This window comes from Equus asinus, chromosome 22, assembly GCF_041296235.1.
Source record: "Equus asinus isolate D_3611 breed Donkey chromosome 22, EquAss-T2T_v2, whole genome shotgun sequence".
Lineage (NCBI taxonomy): Eukaryota > Metazoa > Chordata > Mammalia > Perissodactyla > Equidae > Equus > Equus asinus.
This window is the reverse complement of record NC_091811.1, coordinates 69385394-69408952: the sequence shown is the minus strand read 5'-3', so window position 1 is coordinate 69408952 and position 23559 is coordinate 69385394. Positions and strand designations below refer to the sequence as shown.

The window sequence follows — 23559 nt, the reverse complement described above, 5'->3', positions numbered from 1 at the left end:
TGTCATGTATGTGGGATATATGTTCGCATGCGTGTGCACTTTGTGCAATCATACGTGTGTGCATGTGTATAGGTGTATGTCATGTATGTGGGATATATGTCCGCATGCGTGTGCACTTTGTGCAATCATACGTGTGCATGTGTATAGGTGCATGTCATGTATGTGGGATATATGTTCGCATGCGTGTGCACTTTGTGCAATCATACGTGTGCATGTGTATAGGTGCATGTCATGTATGTGGGATATATGTTCGCATGCGTGTGCACTTTGTGCAATCATATGTGTGCATGTGTATAGGTGTATGTGGGATACATGTTCACATGCGTGTGCACTTTGTGCAATCATGCGTGTGCATGTGTATAGGTGTATGTCATGTATGTGGGATATATGTTCACATGCGTGTGCACTTTGTGCAATCATACGTGTGCATGTGTATAGGTGTATGTCATGTATGTGGGATATATGTTCACATGCGTGTGCACTTTGTGCAATCATACGTGTGCATGTGTATAGGTGTATGTCATGTATGTGGGATATATGTTCACATGCGTGTGCACTTTGTGCAATCATACGTGTGCATGTGTACAGGTGCATGTCATGTATGTGGGATATATGTCCACATGCGTGTGCACTTTGTGCAATCATATGTCTGCATGTGTGTGGGCATATGTCATGTATGTGGGATATATGGTCACATGCGTGTGCACTTTGTGCAATCGTGCATGTGTATAGGTGTATGTCATGTATGTGGGATATATGTCCACATGCGTGCGCACTTTGTGCAATCATACGTGTGCATGTGTATAGGCGTATGTCATGTATGTGGGATATATGTTCACATGCGTGCGCACTTTGTGCAATCATACGTGTGCATGTGTATAGGTGTATGTCATGTATGTGGGATACATGTTCACATGCGTGTGCACTTTGTGCAATCGTGCATGTGTATAGGTGTATGTCATGTATGTGGGATATATGTCCACATACGTGTACCTCCTCACAGCTCTCTGGGCTGGTTCCTATTATCATCGTGACCATTTTTCTGATGAGGAAACTGAAACTACAGAGGTTCAGTAATCCACCTATAGCCCCACAGCCAGCAAATGAGAAAACCCCCAGGCACGGACCGCAGCAACCCAGTGAGCCCCTTGCTGTATCCTTTGTTTCCACCCCGGCCTTGGTGTCTCTCTAGACTTCCCCCCCACCAACCAGTCCAGGCAGAAAAGTCAGAGAAAACTGGTAAATTGATACCACTTTTTTGTATGTATTCTTTCAATAGATGTCAAAACACAGGGAGCACAAAAAAAGCTTTGGTGGAAATTTCCACATTCATTCTCTAATTGATGGTTTTTAAATTTGTTTTCTTTTTTAGTTCCTAGTGCTGTCAAAAATATCCACGTTTCTCCCAACGGGGCCACAGACAGCCTGACAGTGAACTGGACTCCTGGCGGGGGCGACGTCGACTCCTACACTGTGTCGGCATTCCGGCAGGATCGGAAGGTTGAGTCCCAGACGGTCCCCAAGCACGTCTCTGAGCACACGTTCGACAGGCTGGAGGCAGGGCAGCAGTACCACGTCGTGGTGGCCTCGGTCAGCGGGTCCCTGAGGAACCAGGTGGACGTGCTCGGGCGGACAGGTGAGCATCCGCCTGGAGAAGGGCCACATGGTTCCACACGTGGGCTTAGCTCTCCACGGAGTGAAAATACCCAGGTTCAAAACCACCTAACTTTGTGCCGTTCAACGTGGTTTCAAGAGCCTTTCTCATATTTTCTCTTTTTATTTTTCTTTCTTAATAGAGATTTTCAAAACAAATGAAAGGTAATCAGACACTAAATCATTTGAATAGATTTTTATACTTGCTAAAGGATATAAACATCTTAATTTTAACAAGGAGACTTCTTTAACTGTGCATTTTTCAAAATTTCACCCCTTTCTCAAAATTATTTTTTTAAGAAAATTATGAACCTGTGCCATATACTTTACCTGTGATAGCTAAATAACAAGCAACAAATGAATTAATAATGAATCTGTTTATTTATATGAATGTCACTATTAATAAATTACTTTTAACAAACATGAGCTATAAGCACCTGCTACTACCTGCTAGGCATTTAGAATTGTCTCTAGTCACACTACAGGGGAGAGGTCATTCTCTCCATCTTGCAGACCAGGAAAGAAAGGCTTCTGTGGTTGAGTTGGAGGAGCTCTCAGTGGGTTCTTGGCCCGCAGTGATGGAACCTGCCTGTCTTCTGTCCCGCAGTCCCGGCGTCTGTCCAGGGAGTGACCGCAGACAACGCATATAGCAGCCACTCCTTGATAGTGAGTTGGCAGAAAGCTGTCGGCGTGGCAGAAAGATACGACATCCTGCTTCTCACGGAACATGGCACCCTTCTGAGCAACACGTCCGAGCCAGCCGCCGCGAAGCAGCACAGATTCGAAGACCTAACGCCAGGGAAGAAATACAAGATACGGATCCTGACGGTCAGCGGGGGCCTCTTCAGCCAGGGGACCCAGACTGAAGGCCGCACAGGTAACTCGCACAGCTATGGGGGTGCGAGTCCCTGCGGGTCTGCTCTCCGCAGAACAGAGGGCGAAGCGGCCCAGGGTTGGAGGCGCGGTTCCTGGCACAGTAGGGGCTCACGTGCCTCTTTCGCGTCAGCTCCCTCAGCCCACCACACTCTCCTCCAGAGTTTCCATCCACACCGGCTGTGCTGTCTTCCTCTGGCTGCTGTAGTAAATTACCACTAACTTTGCATCTTGAAACAACACGGGTTTGTTATCTTACACTTCCGGAGGTCAGAATCTGAAACAGGTCCCCCGGGGCTAAAGTGAGGTGTGGGGAGACAGCAGGCTGCGTTTCTTCAGGGGAGAATCTCTTTCTTGCCCTTTTCAGCCTCTGCAGGCCACTCACACTCCTTGGCTTATGGCCCCCTTCCCTCAGTGGTGTCACTCCTGCCTCTGTGTCCGTCATAGTGTCGCCTTCTCTGCTCTTCTGCATCCGTCTTCCATCTTTCAAAGACTCTTGTGATCACACTGGACACCACCCGGATAATCCAGGAAGACCTCCCATCCCCAGAGCCCTAACTTAATCACATCTACAAAGTCCCTTTTGCCACATAAGGTGCCGTCCACAGGACCCAGGGAGTGGGACATGGACGTCTTTGGGGGCCACTATTCAGACAGCTCTGGTCTGGTTGATTACTTCTTTATCAAGTGCCTGGTCTGAAAGGGGATGGGACATAAGGATGGATTGGGCTTCTCGTCCTGGGATTGCTCACTGACTCACGGGGCAGACAGACGCATGGACAGTAGGGGGCAGTCACTGTGACAAGGGCTGTGTGTAAGAGCAGTGTCCACAGAATGGGGGCATGGAGGGAGCAGAAGGGGGAAGTCTTCAGAGAAGTGACGTCAGTGCTGTCACCAGGGAGGAAGCAGTGTTCCCTGTGGAGAGCAGGTGGAAGGACGCCTGAGCAGGCAGACCGTTCTGTGTGCAGACAGGGCCGTGTGCGAAGGAGCACAGAGAGGGTGTGGGTGCTGGAGTGTGCACGGCATCATGGAGGGAGGCTGGGAAGTCGGATTGGGGCCAGACGAGAGGGAGCCTGGTGCCTTCCTCAGGAGTGTATTTCTCATCTTGGAAGCAGTGAGGGGCCAAGAAAAGTTTTTCGGCCAGACAGTGAATGTTTTCTAGTAAAAACACCTTTAAAAAGATAAGTCAAATGGGAACAGGGAAATGATGGGTAGAGAAGAGAGCAGAGGGGGAGACCTGTTTGTCCATTCATTCATATCGAGCATCTACCGTCTAAAGGCTGGACGCAGAGTGAGCCAAACAAACCCTGGCGGGGAGGAAGCTTGTGTTCCAGTAGGAGAGCAAGACCATAAAGGAAATAAACACATAAAAGAGGGAGCAGGTTAGATGGCAACAAACACCAAAGAGAAAAGATGGCGGGGCAGCGGGGCAGCAGCAGGTCCTCAGAGGTTCTGTTGAGAAGTGACACCTGAGTTGACGTCTGAGCAGTGAAAAGGAGCGAGGTGCAGGTATTTGGGAAGACTGTGCCCAGGTGGAGCTCGCGGACCCTGCGGCAGGGGTGTGCCGGCCTGCGGGAGGAGGAGCGCAGAGGCCGTCTTGCTGAGGCAGTGAGAACAGGACAGAGGGATGAGGTCGCAGAGGGGACTGAGCCGCAGGACAGGAAGGGTGGGGCGGGTGGACCAGCGCAGGCCTGAGGAGGAGCAGTAGATGCCATCAGGACCCGTCTCCAGCTCAGACGAGGTGACACTTGGTGGCCGAGGGGAGCACAGAAGGAAGAACAGAAGATTCCAGAGTTTCTCCCTGGGGAGTCGGTAGAGACGACGATGCCAGCCCTTGAGACGAGGGAAGCAGGAGGGGGCGTGCCAAGGGAGGTGCTGAGATGGGGTTCTGTGCCGAGCCCCAGACGTCCTCATGACCTGCAGAGGGAGGTTAACAGCAGTTGAAAATATGGGCCTGAGCTCTGAAAAGTGGCCTAGGGATGACGATTTGGACAAAAATTCTAGTTAAATCCGTGCCTTAGTCTGTTCAGGCTGCTATAGCAAAAATACCATAAACTGGGGTGCTGACACACAAATGTTTATTTCTCACAGTCCTGGAGGCTGGACGCGCAAGACCAAGGAGCCAGGAGATTCTGCATCTTCTGGTTCATGGAGGGCACCTTCTGCTGTGCCCTCACGGGGGGAAGATGCCTCTCTGGGGCCTCCTTTTAGAGCATTAACCCCGTTCTCGAGACCTCCGCCCTCACGACCAATATCTCTGCCTCCTGATGCCGTCGTTGGGCGTTAGGTCTCAACACACAGGTGGGGGACACGGACATTCAGAGCATAGAATGTGCAGCATGAACGAGACTGTGGATGGCTCAGTAATGCCACAGAATATGAAGGGGACAGAGGACGGAGCCGTGGGAAACACCAACTTTAAGGGGCTGGCATGAGGAGAGGGAGAAAGCGAGGAAAAGGGGTTTGGGTTGGAGGGAGGAGAACCCACAGGCAGCTGTTCCACTGCCTCCTACGACCCCGCGGAATCGGGCAGCGCCTGGGCCGGCAGTGTGGGAGAGGCCGTTCTGGTGGCACGTGGCCACCGAGCCAACAGGAAGCACTGAAGGGGTTGCAAAATCCTAATGGAAACCCTTCTTTTTTTTATTATTGTTATTTTTTTTTGAGGAAGATTAGCCCTGAGCTAACATCTGCCACCAATCCTCCTCTTTTTGCTGAGGAAGACTGGCCCTGAGCTAACATCTGTGCCCATCTTCCTCTGCTTTATATGTGGGATGCCTACAACAGCATGGCTTTGCCAAGCAGCACCATGTCCACACCCGGGATCCGAACGTTCGTGTGAACTTAACCACTGCGCCACTGGGCCGGCCCTGGAAACCTTTCTTTCTTTTTTTTTTTTTTAAATTTTATTTTTTCCTTTTTCCTCCCCAAAGCCCCCCAGTACATAGTTGTATATTCTTCATTGTGGGTCCTTCTAGTTGTGGCATGTGGGACGCCACCCCAGCGTGGTTCGATGAGCAGTGCCATGTCCGAGCCCAGGATTCTAACCAACGAAACCCTGGGCCTCCTGCAGCGGAGCTCACGAACACAACCACTGGGCCACAGGGCCAGCCCCTGGAAACCTTTCTTTCTAACGCTTTGGGTTTTCCTCTGCTTTCCCGTATCCCTGACTCTAACTTCCTCTTGCTGTCTGCTTTTCCCCTTCCTTCCCACTGCCATTCCTCCGATGGCCATTTCTTAGCTCTCGGATGGCACTCAGAGGCAGTTTTTTGAGCTCTGATCTGGCCCTTTCTTTTAGAACATTTAGTCACACAGGTGAACATTTGTTCTGTACCCAAAAGATGTCTGTGGAGATAATTTCCCATTACTGGGTTTTCTTTTTGTTCTCTTATGGTTTTGTCTTGTGAAACTAACAGTTTCAGCATCAGTAATTCACAAAATTCAGATTTCTTTGCTTTGGGGTCTCCGTGACATCAGTACGTTTTAACGGCAGTGCCCACTGTGTTTTGAGTGGCCGCTTGAGTGTGTCCATCCCGCGTCAGTCCTGGGCTGTGTCAGGGATGTGCCAAAACAGTCTCTCTCTTGCTTCTCAATGTTTCCTCCAGTCCCGGCAGCCGTCACCAACCTGAGGATCACGGAGAACTCGACCAGACACCTGTCCTTCCACTGGACCGCCTCGGCCGGGGAGCTCGGCGGGTACAACATCTTTCTGTACAACCCGGATCGGACTCTTCAGGACAGGGCTCAGGTCGACCCGCACATCCAGACCTTCTCCTTCCAGAACTTGCTGCCAGGTCGAATGTACAAGATGGTCATCGTCACTCACAGTGGGGAGCTGTCGAATGAGTCTTTCATATTGGGGAGAACAGGTGAGGCCTGGACCCGAGCGGGAAATTGCCGCAGTGTTCACCCGCTTTTCCTTCATGCGCCCTTCATTCCCCATCCTACCCGGGGTCCCGCTGTCTGTGAGCTCTGACCCTCAGGCTTTCTGGCCCTGAATCAGACCTTGCGTACTTCTCAGAATGGTTCTGCGCTGGCATCTGCTCTGTGCCCTCCGCTTGTTGACCTCAGAGGGTTGGGTGTAAGATGGACCTGGCCCTCTGCTTGCCGGCCGGCCGCTGCAGGACGGGCAGCGCGCTGGGCTCAACATCTCATTTTCCTATGCGGTTTTTTTTTTTTTTTCATGTGAGTAGTTTTGAGAGCTCCTCTGTGCCGGGAACCAGGCTGCCTGCTGGACCGTGACAGTGACCATGGCAGACAAGGCCCCTGACCTCAGCACAGAGGGGAGGAGCTGGGACCCAGATTCTCCAGGGGATGCTTTGGGAACGCCTTAAATTCTGTGAAGGAAACAAACAGTGTGTGGGGACCGAGAGTGACTTGGCAGAGCAAGAGACTCCTTTAGACAGAGAAGGGCTTTCGGTGGAGGCCTGAAGGTGAGGGGGCCACTGAGGAGCACATTCCAGGCCCCCAACAGGAGTTCTCAGTTTGAAGGGAATGAAACAGAGCAGCCTAGAAGCCTCAACTGTGAACAGACTCAGTTTCCCGTCCCCGGGGCAGTCTGCCCTCTGCACATCTTTCCTTAGCTGCCCAGTAATGTGTAAAGTTCCCCAGCCAGGGACAACAGTCTTCACTCTCCAAAGAGTACTGGAGCTCAGTACCCAGGGGCCAGGTGCCAGTGTGGCCCATGTGCAGACTGGTAGAAGTGACTGCTGACCCTCCTTCCCTGGCGAGGGCCCACCAGTGTAGACTTCGGTGAGAGAGCGCAGGAGAGAACTGAGATCTCGAAAGAGGGAGAGGAAGTGCGGATGCTCAGAGAGGGACGTGATGGGGGGTGGCCGCCAGTAGGATGGGCCAGACGGAGGGGCTGGAGCCGCTAAGAGAATTTCAGGGCCTTTTCTGAGTTAAGTTATGGACCATTCGGCCAGCTTTGGTTGATCGTTTCTGAAGATCTAGTTTTGTGCGTTTATGGGTGCATGTGTGGGGAGCATATAGAATGACCGGCCATTGCATTCAGTTTTATTTTGATTTGTACCCCATCTCTAGACCACACCCCCTGAACTTAGGTGACCTGAGATGCAGGCGAGAGCTGACTCTGCACAGGGACCAGTCACCCACAGGCCCCCTATAGCTTGTGTGTTCACCTGGGGCCAAAATGCCTTCGTTTCTAAGTGTCTTGTTTCCAGTAATGGTTTCCCCTCTGCTTTAGTCCCGGCCTCTGTGAGTAACCTCAGGGGATCCAATCGGAACATGACGGACAGCCTCTGGTTCAGCTGGAGCCCAGCCTCGGGGGACCTCGACTTTTACGAGCTGATTCTCTACAACCCCAACGGCACGAAGAAGGAAAACAGAAGGGACAGGGACCTGACAGAGTGGCGTTTTCACGGCCTCATCCCTGGAAGGAAGTACTCGCTGTGTGTGGTCACTCACAGCGGGGACCTCAGCAACAAGGTGACAGGGGAGAGCAGAACAGGTAGGAAGCCAGGGGCCCACCGACAAGTGTTGATGGGAAGCAGCTTCCGAAGGCAGGTCCTAACTACAGTGTTGATGAGAAATAAAATTGGTGGTGGTGTGCCACGTGCTGGCCCTGGACTTGGGAGGGCGCTGTGTATAGTGGGTAAAGCAGACAGACTTTGGTCAGAAAGATCTGGGTCCTTATCCTACCTCTGCCACTCACCTTCTGAAGCTGGGCAGATCGTTGAGCATCTGTAAGCCTCGTGTGTAGATGGGGTAATCATACACGTCACTGTTGTGTGGCTGTGAGCCCTCGCATCCCAAAGTCTGATGGGATCAATCCTTTGCACACTTGTAACCTATTTAGACATACTCATGCTCCACAGCAGCCTGGTGAGGAAACTCTGGTTGTGAAAATGAAAGAAAATGTACATAAAACACTTGAGGGCAGTGCCTTACACACTGTTAACAGTGTAAACGGAAGCTCCTATGACTATATTATCACAGTGTCTCCTCTTAGAAAGCACATTCAAGTGTGTGTGGTGGCGTCAGCTGCCTCATGTGCATCTGCTGTGGCGTATGAGTGACCACGTGACCCCTCACTGTCTCCTGCACGCAGCCCCGAGTCCTCCCAGTCTTATGTCGTTTGCTGACGTTGCAAACACGTCCTTGGCCATCACCTGGAAGGGGCCGCCAGAGTGGACGGACTACGATGACTTTGAGCTGCAGTGGCTCCCCAGAGACGCCATCACGGTCTTCAACCCCTACAGCAACAGGAAGTCGGAGGGACGCCTCGTGTACGGTCTTCGTCCAGGGCGAGCCTATCAGTTCAGCGTCAGGACTGTGAGCGGGGATTCCTGGAAAGCCTACAGCAGACCAATTTCGGGATCCGTGAGGACAAGTAGGACGTGTTTTCTTCTCTTGGTTGTCAAATGGGGTGAGGAGGAAGTATGTGTCGCAACATCTTGCTCCCGTGGCACTCGATTTATATCCACATTTTTGTGTGGATTGGTTAGGATTGAATTCAGGCAGGAATCTATACAGATTTGTTCATTCATTCAACACTAAAAACCATGGGCGATAAAGAAATGATGTCTGCCCTGGTGGAGCTTACAGCCGAGTGGGAGGTGCTGTGGTTGAAAAGGCAGTTACGTTGTGGGTGTGTGAAGGAAGCCTTCGGCACTCTAGAAACGTGTGTTAGGGCATCTGACCCAAAACAAGGGAGCTTCCTGGAAGAAACACATGAATTGAAACCTAAGGAAAGAGCAAGATTCCCCAGGTGGAGATGGGGAAGGAAGTCGAGAATATTCCAGGGAGAGAGAATAGAATGTTCCAAGACTGGGCAGGAGAGACAGAGAGGAGTTCAGGTGGCCAGAGCCTAAAAGGGGCGGATTAGGAGGATCAGGTCGCGAACTGTCTGTGAGCCGTGGTCACGACTTTGAACTTTCTCCTCCATCAACTGGAGCCACTGAAGGATGCTCGGCCGAGATGTCACAGTCAGATGTGCACTGTAGAGAGTCACTCTGGGGGAGACTAGAAGGGGCAACTAGAAGCAGAGGGTCCATTGGGACACATTGCTGTGAATCCTAGAGATGAAAATCCTTCAGCAAGGAAACAGGCATCAGTTTCTTCCCAGAGGCATCTGGGGATAGAGACGACACACTTCAAAGGAACAGAGGTTTTCACACAGGAACCTCAATCTAAATATCCATTTTCCAATAATACCCAGGAAATGTGGCTTCTAGGATCAGACCAGATAGCTATTGGTTGTTGATAAAATCTGTAGCTGAGGGGCTGGCCCGGTGGCGCAGCGGTTAAGTTCTGACATCCGCTTCGGCGGTCTGGTGTTCACTGGTTCGGATCCTGGGTGTGGACATGGCACCACTTGGCAAGCCATGCTGGTAGGCATCCCACATATAAAGTAGAGGAAGATGGGCACAGATGTTAGCTCAGGGCCAGTCTTCCTCAGCAAAAAGAAGAGGATTGGTGGCAGATGTTAGCTCAGGGCTGATCTTCCTCAAAAAAAAAAAATAGATGTAGCTGAAAATTAGAAATTTAAGCAAACGGTTATTTTGCTTGTTGCACAAACATTAATGTTGTGACAGCTGTAACGTGTCCTCTGTGTCTTATCCAAAGAGCAGTTTGGGATCAGATGGTTGTGTGTCCCGAGGAACACGTGTCCAGCGAGCTCAGGGTGGGCTTTCCGTGGCTGACTGTGGCTGCGTAGTCTCAGGGCTCAGTGTGAGAGCTGGGAGGCGGCCGGGCTGGTCAGGGCGCATCTGGAGTACTGTGCTCAGTCCTGGATGCTAGGGCTGGAGAGCGGCGGGTACCGCCTGGGCACGGCAGGAGGAGAGCCGCCAGCGTGCGGAGGGCCCGGATGCCGCGTTTTGAGAGGAACGGCTGATGGAACTTTGAGGGTTGTATTAGCCAGGATTGGGTTTGGCTGTGGGTCACAGGAAACCCAAAATATCAGAGGATTGAACAGAGTAGAAGTTTGTATTTTCATGTAAAATCGGCCCAGCGCTCCATTCTCACAGCTGCGCTCCCGCTGTGGTGAACAGCTCGCAGGTCTCCTCATCTGCCTCCTGGTTCCTCCCAGCCCCACCCTTGGGGCCTGGGGTCGTGGGTCGTGGTTTTCTCTGCCTGAAATGCCCCCTTCCCAGGATCTTGGCGAGGTGCCCTCTCTGCAGAAAGCCTTTGCTGAGTCCTGCCCACCGCTCACGCCAGCAGCGGAACGTGGTCTGTCAGTCCACACAGCATCTTCTTGCTCCGCGTCTGCTGGCGCGTTCTTCTTTCCACCTTATGTCGTGGCTATTTGGGACTCGTCTCCCCTCCTAGAGGCTACAGCTAATGTGTTCTTCACCTCTCTGCTCTTCACAGTGCCTAGCAGAGCACCTTGCACATAGTAGGTACTCTTTTCTTAGTGAATGGGGATGTGACCTGAGCCTCAGAAGACAGCTGGGACTCAGAGGTGAAAATGAGAGAGAAGGAAGCGAGGGAGGAGGTTGAGGCAAATTTCCGTGATGTTCTTTGTGCAAATTATCAGACTTATGGCTTAGGCAGGATGTTTTCTTTTTTTTCTTTTTTGCTGGGGAAGATTCACCCTGAGCTAACATCTGTTGCCAGTCTTCTTTTTGTATGTGACTGACAGACAGTGGTGTAGGTCTGCACCCGGGAACCGAATCCAGGCCGCCAAATCAGAGTGCTCTGAACCAGGCCCCCGGGGCTGATCCTAGGCAGGATGTTTTAAAAAGCTTCCTCTGAGGCTGAAAGAGGAGGTGTCTGTGGGTCTCAGCCATGACTTGGTTTGAAGGGAGTTCACAAGATCAACAAGCAGTTACTGTTTGAAAACACACAATTACTGCTTGCCTCAAAGGCCAGTTCTTCCCCGAGCCTCAAAAATCTTCGGGTTGACTTTTTTCTAGCCTGTCGTGACTTGGCTGACATCTGTACCCCTGGACGTGCAACAGGAATTCACTCAGTGGTCACAGATGCTGAGCATTTCAGAGTCGGGGTGCTGGGGATGAGGACCCTACAGCAGGCCTGTGTCAGGGGCAGGTGTGAGTTCTGAATCAGAGTGACAGGCGCTGCTCTGGGAGGGCCGAGTGGGGAGGGCACATGGCCCCCAGAAGCTCGCCTAGGTCCTGGATCCTTCCTGAGCTGGGAGAATGATCTACTCTGCACGCAGGGCCAGCGTCACCAGCTGTGCAGGCATACGGGGCGCCAGGCTGGGAGGGGCCCGCACTTGGCTTAATTCTCTGCTTTCACCATCTGCAAACTCTTAATAATATTTTGAACAGGGGGCATCACGTTTTCACTTGGCACTGGGCCCGGAACATTATGTAGCCAACCCTATCTACAAGGTTTTTGAGCGAACATACAATTCTAATTTGGGGAGGCACAGGAGGTGGAGAAGAGAGGAAAGGAGGAAATTTTTGAGACCACGTAAAAACCCAACAGTGAAACGAGGGGTTTTCCCATTCGGTGTTCTTCAGGTCAAGCGTGACTGTCTTTTTCCTTATTTTTTTAACCCTTTTGATGGATTGGCCTATGGTTATTGCCGTCTGAGAATTCTTGCTGTATTTTGTGCTACGGTCAATAGAACAATGGACTGTCTTTTTAACTTTAATCTTTATGAAGGCTTTCGACTCTTGGAATGAAAGAGGGTGGTCTACATTTAGGTTTTCAAGTTCTCTTCTGGAGCCTGAGGCTCCTCAGAAATCCCTGTGGAAAGGGAGTCGCCCAGCGCTGACCCCGGTGCACGCTGAATTCACAGGGTGCACAGTGCACGCCGACAGACTGGGCACCTGAGAATTCTGCTTTAAATGGCTCAGCTGCTAAAATTAAAATTCAAAAACTACTGTCTAAATTTAATAACTGTCCATATTTAACTTTAATAAGAATTTTTAGGAAACAGCAGCAAGAAAATTTTTTTAAAAACTACTACCTGAATGGTACAAGGTAGCTTGCTAGCATGTAATTAGAGACGGTGGGCGTGCACGCTGGGCCCACGGGGTGTGGTTATTAACCTGCACGGTTGCAGAGCTGCGTTTCTTTCAGACCGAATCTTTTCCTCGTTGTGTCACTCACCCCCACTCACTGAGTCCCTCCCCAGTCAGGCAGGAGGAACTGAATGACCATAAGCACAGGGGCGGCACGGCTTGGTGTACACGGGAGCGAGAGCAGTTTCAGTGCTAGAAGCTCGGTGTGTGAGCAGGGCAGGCAGGCAGAGAAGGGAAGGGGGGACAGAAGCCAGAGCCTAGAGGGCGACAGGCCAGCACTGCCCGTCTTCACCTCCTTCCTGGGAGAGCAGCATCCACTGAGCAGTTACCCCGCCGGCCACGGTTCTGGGTGGGTGCATGTTTCATCTCATTGACTCATTGCAGAGGCCACGAGAAGTAGTGGCTTCACTTCTCCACTCCACAGATGGGGCGCAGACATGTTGCGTGACTTGCCCACATGTGTGCAGATGTGGGAAATAGACCTTGAATTCAGGCAGCCAAGCTGCACTTTTAGCCTCTAGACTCTCTGCCGCCTTCTCTCTGACTGCTGCCGCCTGATTCAGTGCCGGCCTGTGCATCTGTGTGTCAGTCACGCTGGCCCTGGAGATTTTCTAGAGGGACAGCATTTTTTTTCTTTTTTTTTTTTTTAGGAAGAATACCTTTATTAAAGTTTTCACTTCATAATCATTCTTGCTTTCTATTGGAGGTACACATTTTAAGTTTTTATTTAAGGTATATCAGCAACCAATAAATCTGTGGCAGAGAGTTAACCCATGCATGGCAAAATACATAAAATACATATTCCTTTGTTTCATAATAAATAAACCTGTAGCATAATAAAGAATAGTGCAAACTACCATTGAAAAAGTTGTATAAATAAAACAACTCATTATAAATCAGAAATATTTTGTTCTAATAGGTTTACAATACATAAATTATCCCCCCAAAGTTTATACCTTATCTTATTTTGTCTATTTGAAATAGCTTTGAAAGTGAATAATATGAAAATCAAATAAACTTTAAAACTGTAGAATCATTTTATATTCAAGTTTTATGGTCTTTTTCTTTATAAAGGAGGGGTCTGCATGTTTCATCTTCACCGTAACAATCTGAAGACAACATTGAAAGGCTTTCAAAGTGACAGCACCAGGCACTGTACTAGCAATATAATATATCTATAAACTATATGTAATCTCGTCAACACAATGCAAAAAAGACATGCAGGAAGAGTCCTGGTTTTCACATTACACTGTTCATTCAAGTAAGCTTAAAAATATATTTTCCCATTTCCTTTCCTTTTTTTTTTTCAAATAAACCATGGATCATAAACAACAATCTTTCACCAAAACATATAATATAATTCTTTGGTGTGCTTTGAACTCTTCCAGGAAAAAAAAAGGGATGACGTCTGAAAATAAATTAATTCAACTGTACAAATAAGAGTGTTCACATACAAATTATTAACAATGACAAGACTCCATCACCCACTCACAGTACATAAAACAAATTTCTACAGACCCTGGGGAGGGGAGTCTTCAGGGTCTCTGAGGATAAATTAGTGCCCTTTAGTATATTGGTATGATGTTTGTGATGGACTACATTTTGCACACAAGATGTGTTGTACCAACCAAAAATAAATTGACTAAGACTTATTGTCCTGGGTCCCTGACCTTTTTCATCCTAGCTTGACAGCTCTGGCAAAGGTCACACATTCATCAGTGTTTGGTGGTAACTATAAACCTTTTAAAAATTTTAATATGTCTAGCAACTCCCTCCCCTCTTTTAATGTAAATCATACACTTCACACACTGTCATTTTCAAATGGGCTAGAGTTCGATGTGCTCAGCGTTCAGGTGGAAGAAAATGCAGTTTCAGGCAATGAAAAATAAAGACTTTTTAAAAGGTTGATACAACAGTATAAAAGAAGGGTTGGCCTGTTTTAAAAACAACAGCTTTCCCAAAAAAATAGGCATGTTGCCAACATCCCACCTCCTTAGGCTTGCCTGTTAATTTTGGCATCCCAAAAAACTTAAGATCTAAAACATGGACGTAGCAAAGAGGCAGCATCTGAGATTTCAGATTAAAAAAAAAAAATACCATAGAGGAAGAAGAAAGCACTTGATTTCTTCTATTTTATAAAATATCACAGTTGTCTATCGCAGCAGCCTTTTCTTCTCTCCACTTTTGCTTGAACAATCACAGTAGCACAATACATGGAGACGTATGAAGGTTGCTGCCTCATTATTTTTTTTTCTCATCATTCAAGCAGGGTAATGAAGAAATAATCCTGTGTAAAAATATTGTGTTAAGGTGAGATCAGTAATAAAAGAGTGGAAATTAAAAATTACAAGTATTAGGACTTAAAGGGTTTTTACAAATATTTTTGGACACAGGTACAGTCCAAGATCTGTTGGCCATGCAGCAAGTGTGTGGTTGACAATCAAGAGGCCTTTGCAGAAATAGGGCCCAAGGAGGAGGCAAAGTGGCTCCAAAGAAGCCCACGTTATGGTGTCAAAGGCATTCTCGAGGCGCTCCAGGAAATGCAGAGAGCCTTGCTGCTGCGTCGAGTTCTGACTGAATGCTCTTTCTCTTCCCTTCTAAAAGATATATATATTGCATCGGTAGTATGTATCTTGATTAGCTAATCTCTCCATGCATTTTCCTTGGTACAATTTGCTCCCAGCCCTGTCCCCCTGCAACGTACAAGTCCAGCTTGGTGGTTATCTTGTTTGTTTTCTAAGGAAAAAAAAAGCCCAAATATCTTAATTAAATTAATTAAATGTACAAACACCATAGGGTTTCATACTGAATAAATAGGGCTCGTTAGACCCGGCGGCACGTCTGAGTCACGGGTTTGTCTCAGGCTCAGCATTATCTCAGGTTAGGATATGGTCCAAGGACTCCCACCTCTGATTTTACTTATTGTTATGACTAATAAATTCTAATGTATCGTCCGCACAACTTCAGAGTTCCCGTACATCTCCTCATCTTCAGACTCAGAAGTGGTTCCGTTGCTGGAAGGTGTGTGGAGGTAGCTGGGGGCCCCACTGGCCTGGCAAACGTACCACTCATTGAGGTTGGTCACCTGAGGGGAGAGAGTGCTAGAGCGACTCCTGGTTGGGTCCAGCACAGGGGACAAGGGGGCACCCACTGGAGTAACCGAGGGCGCCTGGAGAAGGTGGTGGGACTTGCAGTGAATCTGCATGTGCTTCCTTAGAGAGCTCGGGTGAGTGTAGGATTTGTCACAGCCTCACATCTTGCAGTAGTAGGGCTTGTCGCTGGTGTGGACATGGGAATGTTTCTTTCGATCACTGCTGTTGGCAAACTTTCTGTCACAGCCATCAAACTCACATTTGAAAGGCTTTTCCCCTGGATGAGCACGCTTGCGGATCTTGAGGTTCTCCGAGTGCGCAAAGACCTTGCCGCAGCCCGGGAAGGGGCAGCGAAAGGGCTTCTCGCCAGTGTGCACGCGGATGTGGTTGGTGAGCTTGTATTTGGCCTTGAAGGGCTTGCCCTTGCGCGGACAGTCCTCCCAGAAGCAGACGTGGCTGCTTTGCTTGGGGCCACCCATGTGCTCCACCGTGACGTGGTTCACCAGCTCGTGCATGGTGCCGAAAGTTTTGGAGCAGGGCTTGGCGCCACTGGCCGGGGGCAGTGGCGGCGGTGGCGTCTGCCCCTAGAGGGACAGCATTTTAACTTTTAAAGTTTCTCAGAGCAGGATCTGGCAGGCAGAAATTCCTTTGGTGATCTGTGAGAGTTTTTTCCTCGAAAAACAATCCAAATAAAGTTTGAGAATTATTTATTTAGATCTCTGAGCTAGTTGGACCCAAAGGAGCTGAGAAAAGATGTCTTACGAAGTTGTGCAAAGTGTCTCTCCTCCTCCCTTAGAGCCAGACAAGATCCAAAACCTGCACTGCCGGCCTCAGAACTCCACGGCCATTGCCTGTTCCTGGATCCCGCCAGACTCCGACTTTGACGGGTACAGCATTGAATGCCGGAAAATGGACACTCAAGAGGTGGAGTTCTCCAGAAAGCTGGAGAAAGAGAAATCTCTGCTCAACATCATGATGCTCGTGCCCCACAAGAGGTACCTGGTGTCCATCAAGGTGCAGTCGGCCGGCATGACCAGCGAGGTGGTGGAGGGCAGCACCATCACCATGATAGACCGTGAGTGTCCGGAGGTGTGCCCTGGTGCCTCTCTGTCCTGCCCTGCAGGCTGCCCCGTGAGCGGGCTCGCTGTCACTAGGACGGGAGGACCCAAGGGTTCCAGGAGGCGGAAACATGGCTCTGTGTAAAGGAACCAGGCGGCAGACAAGTTAAAGGATCTTAAAGTACTTGAATGAATTAGGATTTAAATACATCACTTCGCCCCGCGTAGTTAGAGCTAATGGGCTCTTAAGCAGTTTGACGTCCCAGCTTCAGGAAATCCTGCTGAGGAGCTGCCTCTCCCGCTATGTTTGAGGTGCCGCTGGCAGACGGCTTCCCTTCGGGGAGGGGAGTTTTCTTAATTACAAGCTTTAAACACATGCGTGCTCACACACACACACAGTCTATGCCCACGAGCAGAGACCCTCCTCTCACTGTCTGCACGTGAAGGCAGAGTCGTGACCTTCTTGCTCCCCCGTTCCAGGGCCCCCGCCTCCACCTCCGCACATCCGCGTGAATAGAAAGGACGTGCTCGTCAGCAGGTCTTCCATCAACTTCACTTTCAACTGCAGCTGGTTCAGCGACACCAACGGGGCTGTGAAGTACTTCACGGTGGTGGTGAGAGAGGCCGAGGGTAAGTGACGCGAGCCACCTCTGCTGCGGGGTGCAGGGCCGCTTTCTCAAAGGCCTCCACGGGGCTCCTTCTGCGACAAGCTTTTAAGAGCAGAAAAGTTAGTCTTTCTATCATTCCACTTTCTCTCTGCGGGATGCCGGGAGATGTAACAAAAACTGGCTCAGAGGCTCTTTCAGCGATGAAGGCTGTTATCTGCCGGGTTTAATTATTGAATGAGTGAATAATGATAACAGCAACCACAACAATAATAAATAACATCACTTGCTGAGCCGGGACCTCGTGCCGGCGCTGTTGGAATCGCACTGCATGTGTTGGCCCGCTGTCCTCCCCACCACTCGCTCAGCCCTGCTCACCACTCTTCTGTTCTGCCTGCCTCAGCTGCCTTCCCCGCCCCGTCCCAAAGACCTCAAGCCATCACACGCTCCCAAACCGCCCAGCAATCCGCAGAATTACTCAAAACCTCAGAAGAGGGAGAAGTTGATCGTGAAAAGCATTGTCCTTTCTCTACTGGATGTGCAACAGCATGTTTCTTTCTCTAGCCCATTCGACTATTCAATGTCCAGCTAATTCCCGCGGACCTGGCAAAGACCAGGTGGTAGTTATAACAGCGTCCCACGCAACCCCCGAGTGTGATCTTTAGAGTTTGTTATATTGACACTTGTCAAACACCTGCAGGGGTGTTGTATGTGGGGCACACATGTCCCCAGAAAGTCCAGATCACACAAATGCCGGTTATGGCACACGTGCTGAGCCTAAAGGCAAGTTTCCTTTTCAGCCACTGCCAGCAAGATAGTATTTCCAAGACCCACTCATTTTGAGCAAATTTTATTAGAGTCCAGGGTGCAATGAACCCAACAGTGCCACTCCTTGAAGTTCATTGTGGATGGTGTTTGATTTCTATAATATTTACCTTCCTAATTATGCTTTCCTCCAGCCAACCTCAGACTCGTCGGCAGTGCCAAAACACGCAGCAGGCTGGGTGGACAGGGACGAGTTCTGGGGCATATTCCACATGTGGGGCCACATCCAAGCCGGGATTAAACTGTGCTCAGGGTGGCAGAGAGCTGGGCCTCGAGCAGTCATCTGGCCGGGCGAGGCTCGTGGAGCGTGCTTGGGCTGCTGCCTGGCCTTGGACTTGATTCCTCTTATCTTTCCCCATTTCCCAGGCCACAGGGGTTTCCTCATTAGCTCAGCGACAGTGGGTACTGGCAAGGTGGAGGGCTGACCGAGTGGGCCGACTCTCACAGTGGGAGTCTGGGACACATTGTCATTTGATTTCTGGGCTACGCTCTCGCACACACACTTTATTTCCTGGAAAAGTGATGGTATCTGTGTGTGTATAAAATTTTGTATATACACACTTTATTTTTATTTTTTATGTTAGAAAAAGTGGGCCAAAGTTAATTTCATTGGAGAATTTCACAGCGTCCTTCGAGATCACAGATTCTGCACTCTGGGATGAGCAGACACAGTGGGTGAGGAGGCAGCCTGGTCACTCCAGTCAGCAGAAGGGCCATCCTTCACTGTGGGTTTTCTCGCTCCAGGCAGCGACGAGCTGAAGCCGGAGCAGCAGCACCCTCTGCCCTCCTACCTGGAGTACAGGCACAATGCCTCCATCCGAGTGTATCAGACCGATTATTTCGCCAGCAAATGTGCCGAAAGTCCTGACAGCAACCCCAAGAGTTTTGACATCAAGCTCGGAGCGGAGATGGAGAGCCTGGGTGGGAAATGCGACCCCCATCAGCAGAAATTCTGTGACGGACCGCTGAAGCCTCGCACCGCCTACAGGTTAGATGTATCCCCATCATTTTGCTGGAGGGGACAGGCTCCATCGCTGGGTGCTCAGCTGTCTGGGCGTCTGAGGCACACGAGCTCCTGTAGATTAATAACCTGCACCACAAGACAGCCTTGCGCTGTGTGGGTAATTTATAAAGGCCGCGTTCCTGCCTCCACTCACAGGTGATGCGTAAAGAGGACCTTGGCGTTTGTGCAGAAGTTCCAGTCCATTATATGAAGAGCTGAAGGCTCCTAATTGATTGTTCTTTCTCCTAGAACTTCCTTTAGTACAAATTTCCCAGGTTAACGATTGTGAAAATGTTCAAACAGAAAGATTGAGTTTAGGGAAGCATGAGGTCTTATCTTCCACTTTCAGTGAGGTCTGGAATTACACTTATTTATTTACCTTCTAAAGCGTAAAAACATGGAAGCGCTCTGTGACCTCCTGAAGGGTAGGCCCTGAGTGAATGGGAGCTCCTTTCCTCACGCCCAGACAGCAGCTGAAAAGCAGCCGCTGGTGGGCCGTCCAGGAAGTCCTGCTGTGGCTGACGCCCTCCAGCTGCAGGAACGGCAGTGCCCTCAGCCTGCACGGTCTCCCGGAGAGCAGGGACAGCAGAAGAACGGTCTCCCAAGCAGGGTCCTCAAGAGGGTGGGGACCTGTGCTGCTGCCTTGGGTGCAAGGATCCAGGCATCCAAGATTAGTACTTCTGCGAAGGCCATGCCTCCTCTCTTGGGTCTTCCCAGAGCTGACAGCCAGCCAAGATGGCAGCCAGCCAGGTTCTCTGTGGGCCAGCGTGCACTCTTGTTGGCCGGTGCCCGGGTCTTATTGACTCTTACGTATTTAAGTGTCACCCCTGAATCTCAGCAGAAGCTTTCCTGCTGGCTCCAAAAGGAGACCATGACGTGCCCTCACCCCTGAGCGCATCCTTAGCCCTCCCCTCGCGTCGACAGAGGCAGGCCAACTGTCTTCCTAGAACAGGGTAGTCATCGCTCCTTACCTTGCAGTTACCCGAGGTCCGCCGCGGTCCAAAAATATTACCTGGAAAATTCCAGAAACAAACAATTCATAAGTTTTAAGTTGCGTGCTGTTCTGAGTCACGTGATGAAGTCTCATGCCCAGGAGGTGACTCATCCTTGGCCCGGCGGATCCGCCGTGTCCGCCACCCGCCCGTGAGTCACTTAGTAGCCGTCTGGGTCGTCAGATCCTCTGTCGCGGTATGGCAGTGCTTGTGGTCAGGAAGCCCTTATTTTACTTAATAATGACCCAAAGCACAAGAGTCGTGATGCTGGCAATTCCGATATGCCAAAGAGAAGCCGTAAAGTTTCCTTTAAGTGAAAAGGTGAAAGTTCTCGACTTGGTAAGGAAAGAAAAATATCGTTTACTGAGGTTGCTAAGATCTATGGTAACTTTTATTACAGCTTGTTGTTGTAATTGCCCTACTCTAGTATTAGTTATTGTTGTTAATCTCTTACTGTGCCCAATTTATAAATTAAACTTTATCGTAGGTCCGTATGTATAGGAAGGAACCTGGTCTCTCTAGGGTTTGGTTCTACCCGCAGTGTCAGGCACCCACCGGGGGTCTTGCAACGTGTTTCCCACGGACCCGGGGGGACTGCAGTACTCGCTTTGGACAGCATCTCCGTACAGCTCCTTCTGCTCAGGACTCACGACGAAAAGGCTCTCGCCCCCCCAGCCAAAGTCAGCACCTCGAGAGTAAGCACACAAACTTCTGAGTGACGTTTGCCTCAAGAAGAGGCCGTGAGAGTCCGCCTGGAGCAGCTGAGGTCTCGACAGAGCGAAGGAGAAATTTAAGCGATCAGAACGCTGGGTCCTTCCATTCTGATAAGAATCAAGAAACGCCTCAGTTCCTGGTCACTTGGGCTCCAGGAAGTTTGAGCAGAAGCCCCCCGAGGGCTGTCTTCTCCTTGTGAGCTGGAAGGTCCAAGCTGCTTCTGTTGGTTTGCTGCTGGCGGGAGGAGAGAAGCCGACTCGTGGCTGCCTCTGAGAGACTAAGGAGCTGCAGGCGGTCCCCACAGACGGAGCCCGGCAGCCCCCACACACCTCGCGGTCCATGGCGCTGCCCTTTTCAGCTGTGGGGCCTGTGGCCCCCACTGTCTTCATCCACAGAACATCAGAGTCCCCCTGAGGACAAACGTGGGCAACGGATTGAAGCCAGTCACGTCCGTCAGGATGAGGGTCTGCCGGGGTTCCCGTTCACTTCCAGGCGCACCCACCCTCGCTGTCTCCCTTCCACTCACCCCACGGCTCTGTCTCCCGCCACTTGCCATGTGCACCCTGCCCCCTGCTTCTCTTGGCTCCTCAGAGCCCCCTGAACGGGACATGGCTCTCTTACACCTCTGAGCCTCTGCACTTTCTCTTCACTCGGTTTCGGACGCCCTCCACTCCCTTGTCTGACCCAGGAACTCCTATGGACACCCCAAAACCAGCTCAGCCCTCAACTGGCCCCGCACCACCCTGTCAGCCACAGCCAGGCAGCTGGCTCAGCTCCGTTCCCACCCCAGCCTGCACCGGCTAACAACCAGCCTATTGACCCTTTGTTGAAGTGCATGCTCCTTCTCTGGCCTGTGAGAGCTCAGCCAGAGATGGGACATCGATTATGAGATGATACGGCGTGGCCCTGGCACCCAAGAGCCACCCAGCAAACGTTTATGAACAACTAAGAGAACGCACCAAGATGCTTTATGAAAGTCACACATTCTTATTATAACGCAATCAACTCACGGCGCACAGATCTGTTTTCTAGAACACAGCTTTCCTTATTTCTCCAGAATACATTTGGTTCAGACTTGTGAAAATCATGCCAGGCAGCCAGTGCCTGACAAGAGGAGGTGCTCGGGGGACCGCAGAGCACGCAGGGAGCCACATCTCAGAGCCGTGGCTCAGGGCCGTCTGCATCCTCCATCTCAAGATGCTGTCTCCACCATGACCCTCAAGCCATCAGGTAGATGGGAAAGAACACGGAAAAAGAAAAGTCAGAATTGGAGAGAAATGGGAAACGCTGAGCTTAGCTGATGTGCAAGCTTGCGGAGTCAGTGAAGGCAATGTGCTCCCCTTCATCGTGGGGGTCCCCTCACCCCGCAGGTGACTAGCGCTGTTCCCTGGGGAAGGGGCCGCCCGAGAGGGTGAGAGGCAGCTGGAGGTTTGGAAGTGCCAGCCTGGTCTTGTTTCTGTTCTAAAGAGAACGGCAACGTGGCCACACCAGGTGGTCAGCTTCTCTTGACCTCATTTTCCTCAAATGAAGGAAACTGAACCACAAGATCTGTGCTTTAGACTTCTGATTCTGTACACATTTAAAGTAGAAATAATTGCTATCAGATATCTGCGCATTAACATAATCTTATTCCTACACGCATACAGAAAACAGGTCTGCAAAACACAGGCGGAAGTGAGGGAGGACCCAGACAGTGCAGGTGAGGAAGTGCTGTGAAGGTTCCAGAGGCTTCCTGGAGGAGGTGTCGTTTTAGCCGGGCGTTAGAAAGTAGGGAAGGATCTGAAAATGTGGAGACCGGGACCGGAGGAGAGTCAAGGGACTGGGAACAGAGGGGGTCAGCACAGAGGCAGAAATGCACAGACCCTTTGGAGGAGTGAATAGTCCAGTTTCGGGGTGGGCATGGAAAGGGGTACTGGGGAGACGAGACAGGAAGACAAGAGGGGATGGGATTCTGATGGGTGCTGAGAGCTGGGCCATGGTGTCCACTTTTGGACAGGGCTGTGAGCACAGAGTTCCTGATGACCCAGTAACTGTAAGCCAAGCCTCTCCCAGGTCATCGTCTCCTCCCCGGTCCCTAGAGGTCCTCATTTCTCTGGACCTGGTTCTAGTCTGCATCTGCATCTGTGAAGCCTAGAATTGTACAGCAGAACACGTCAAGGTGTCATATCCAATGCTTCACTGTACAGATGAGGAAACTGAGGCACAAAGCACTTTAGGGGCCATTCCACTCATCAGCGACAGAGCAAGAGCTGGACCTCAGACCCTCTGCTTTAGACCCAGCCCTTTTCATCCCTCTGATAGAACTCTGCTGTTAAACCAAGAGGAAGCCAAGAGGAAATGAGAGAAAGAGATCTAGCCTAGGAGTCAAGACGTGGAGTTTGGTTTTCTTGAACCAGCTTTCGCTGTGACCTGGGAGGAAGCGTCTGAGCCTCAGGTTCCAGAGGATGCAGTCAGCTTCCTTATACTACTGTAAAGGTTGGAGACCATCTTCTGGGCCATGTTTGTGCAAGCACTTCCACACTTAGAAATCACTGCACGAGTATAAAGAATTCAGGGCGAATCTTCCTCAGCAAAAAAAAAAAAAAAAAAAAAAACCAAAGCAAAGCGAACAAATGGACAAACTCCATGTCCCTGTGACGTGAGCCCCCGAGTCAGTTCCACCTTCAAGAAGAAAAATAGTCATGTCTGTTTCCTCGTCCGCATGGCAGACTTCCTGAAATTGAAGCAATGGCCACGTTCCTCTACGGCTTCTCTGCCTGCGTCCTGGTCAGTCACCTCGAATGATCTCTAATGC

General features: G+C 50.4%; 1 protein-coding gene across 3 annotated transcripts in view; it reads left to right on the top strand.

The window, feature by feature from the left end:
* PTPRB (protein tyrosine phosphatase receptor type B) overlaps positions 1-23559 on the top strand; it is a 108978-nt gene that overhangs the window by 60910 nt on the left and 24509 nt on the right. For all 3 annotated transcript variants that reach the window (XR_011497083.1, XM_070494832.1, XM_070494833.1), the window contains 8 exons: positions 1373-1636; positions 2261-2530; positions 6129-6392; positions 7730-7993; positions 8594-8875; positions 16365-16643; positions 17107-17256; positions 18801-19044. Coding sequence is in view for 2 of the 3 variants with exons in the window: in XM_070494832.1 (XP_070350933.1) it covers positions 1373-1636; positions 2261-2530; positions 6129-6392; positions 7730-7993; positions 8594-8875; positions 16365-16643; positions 17107-17256; positions 18801-19044 (2017 nt within the window). In the remaining variant the exon portion in view is untranslated. The remainder of the gene's footprint in view (positions 1-1372; positions 1637-2260; positions 2531-6128; positions 6393-7729; positions 7994-8593; positions 8876-16364; positions 16644-17106; positions 17257-18800; positions 19045-23559) is intronic.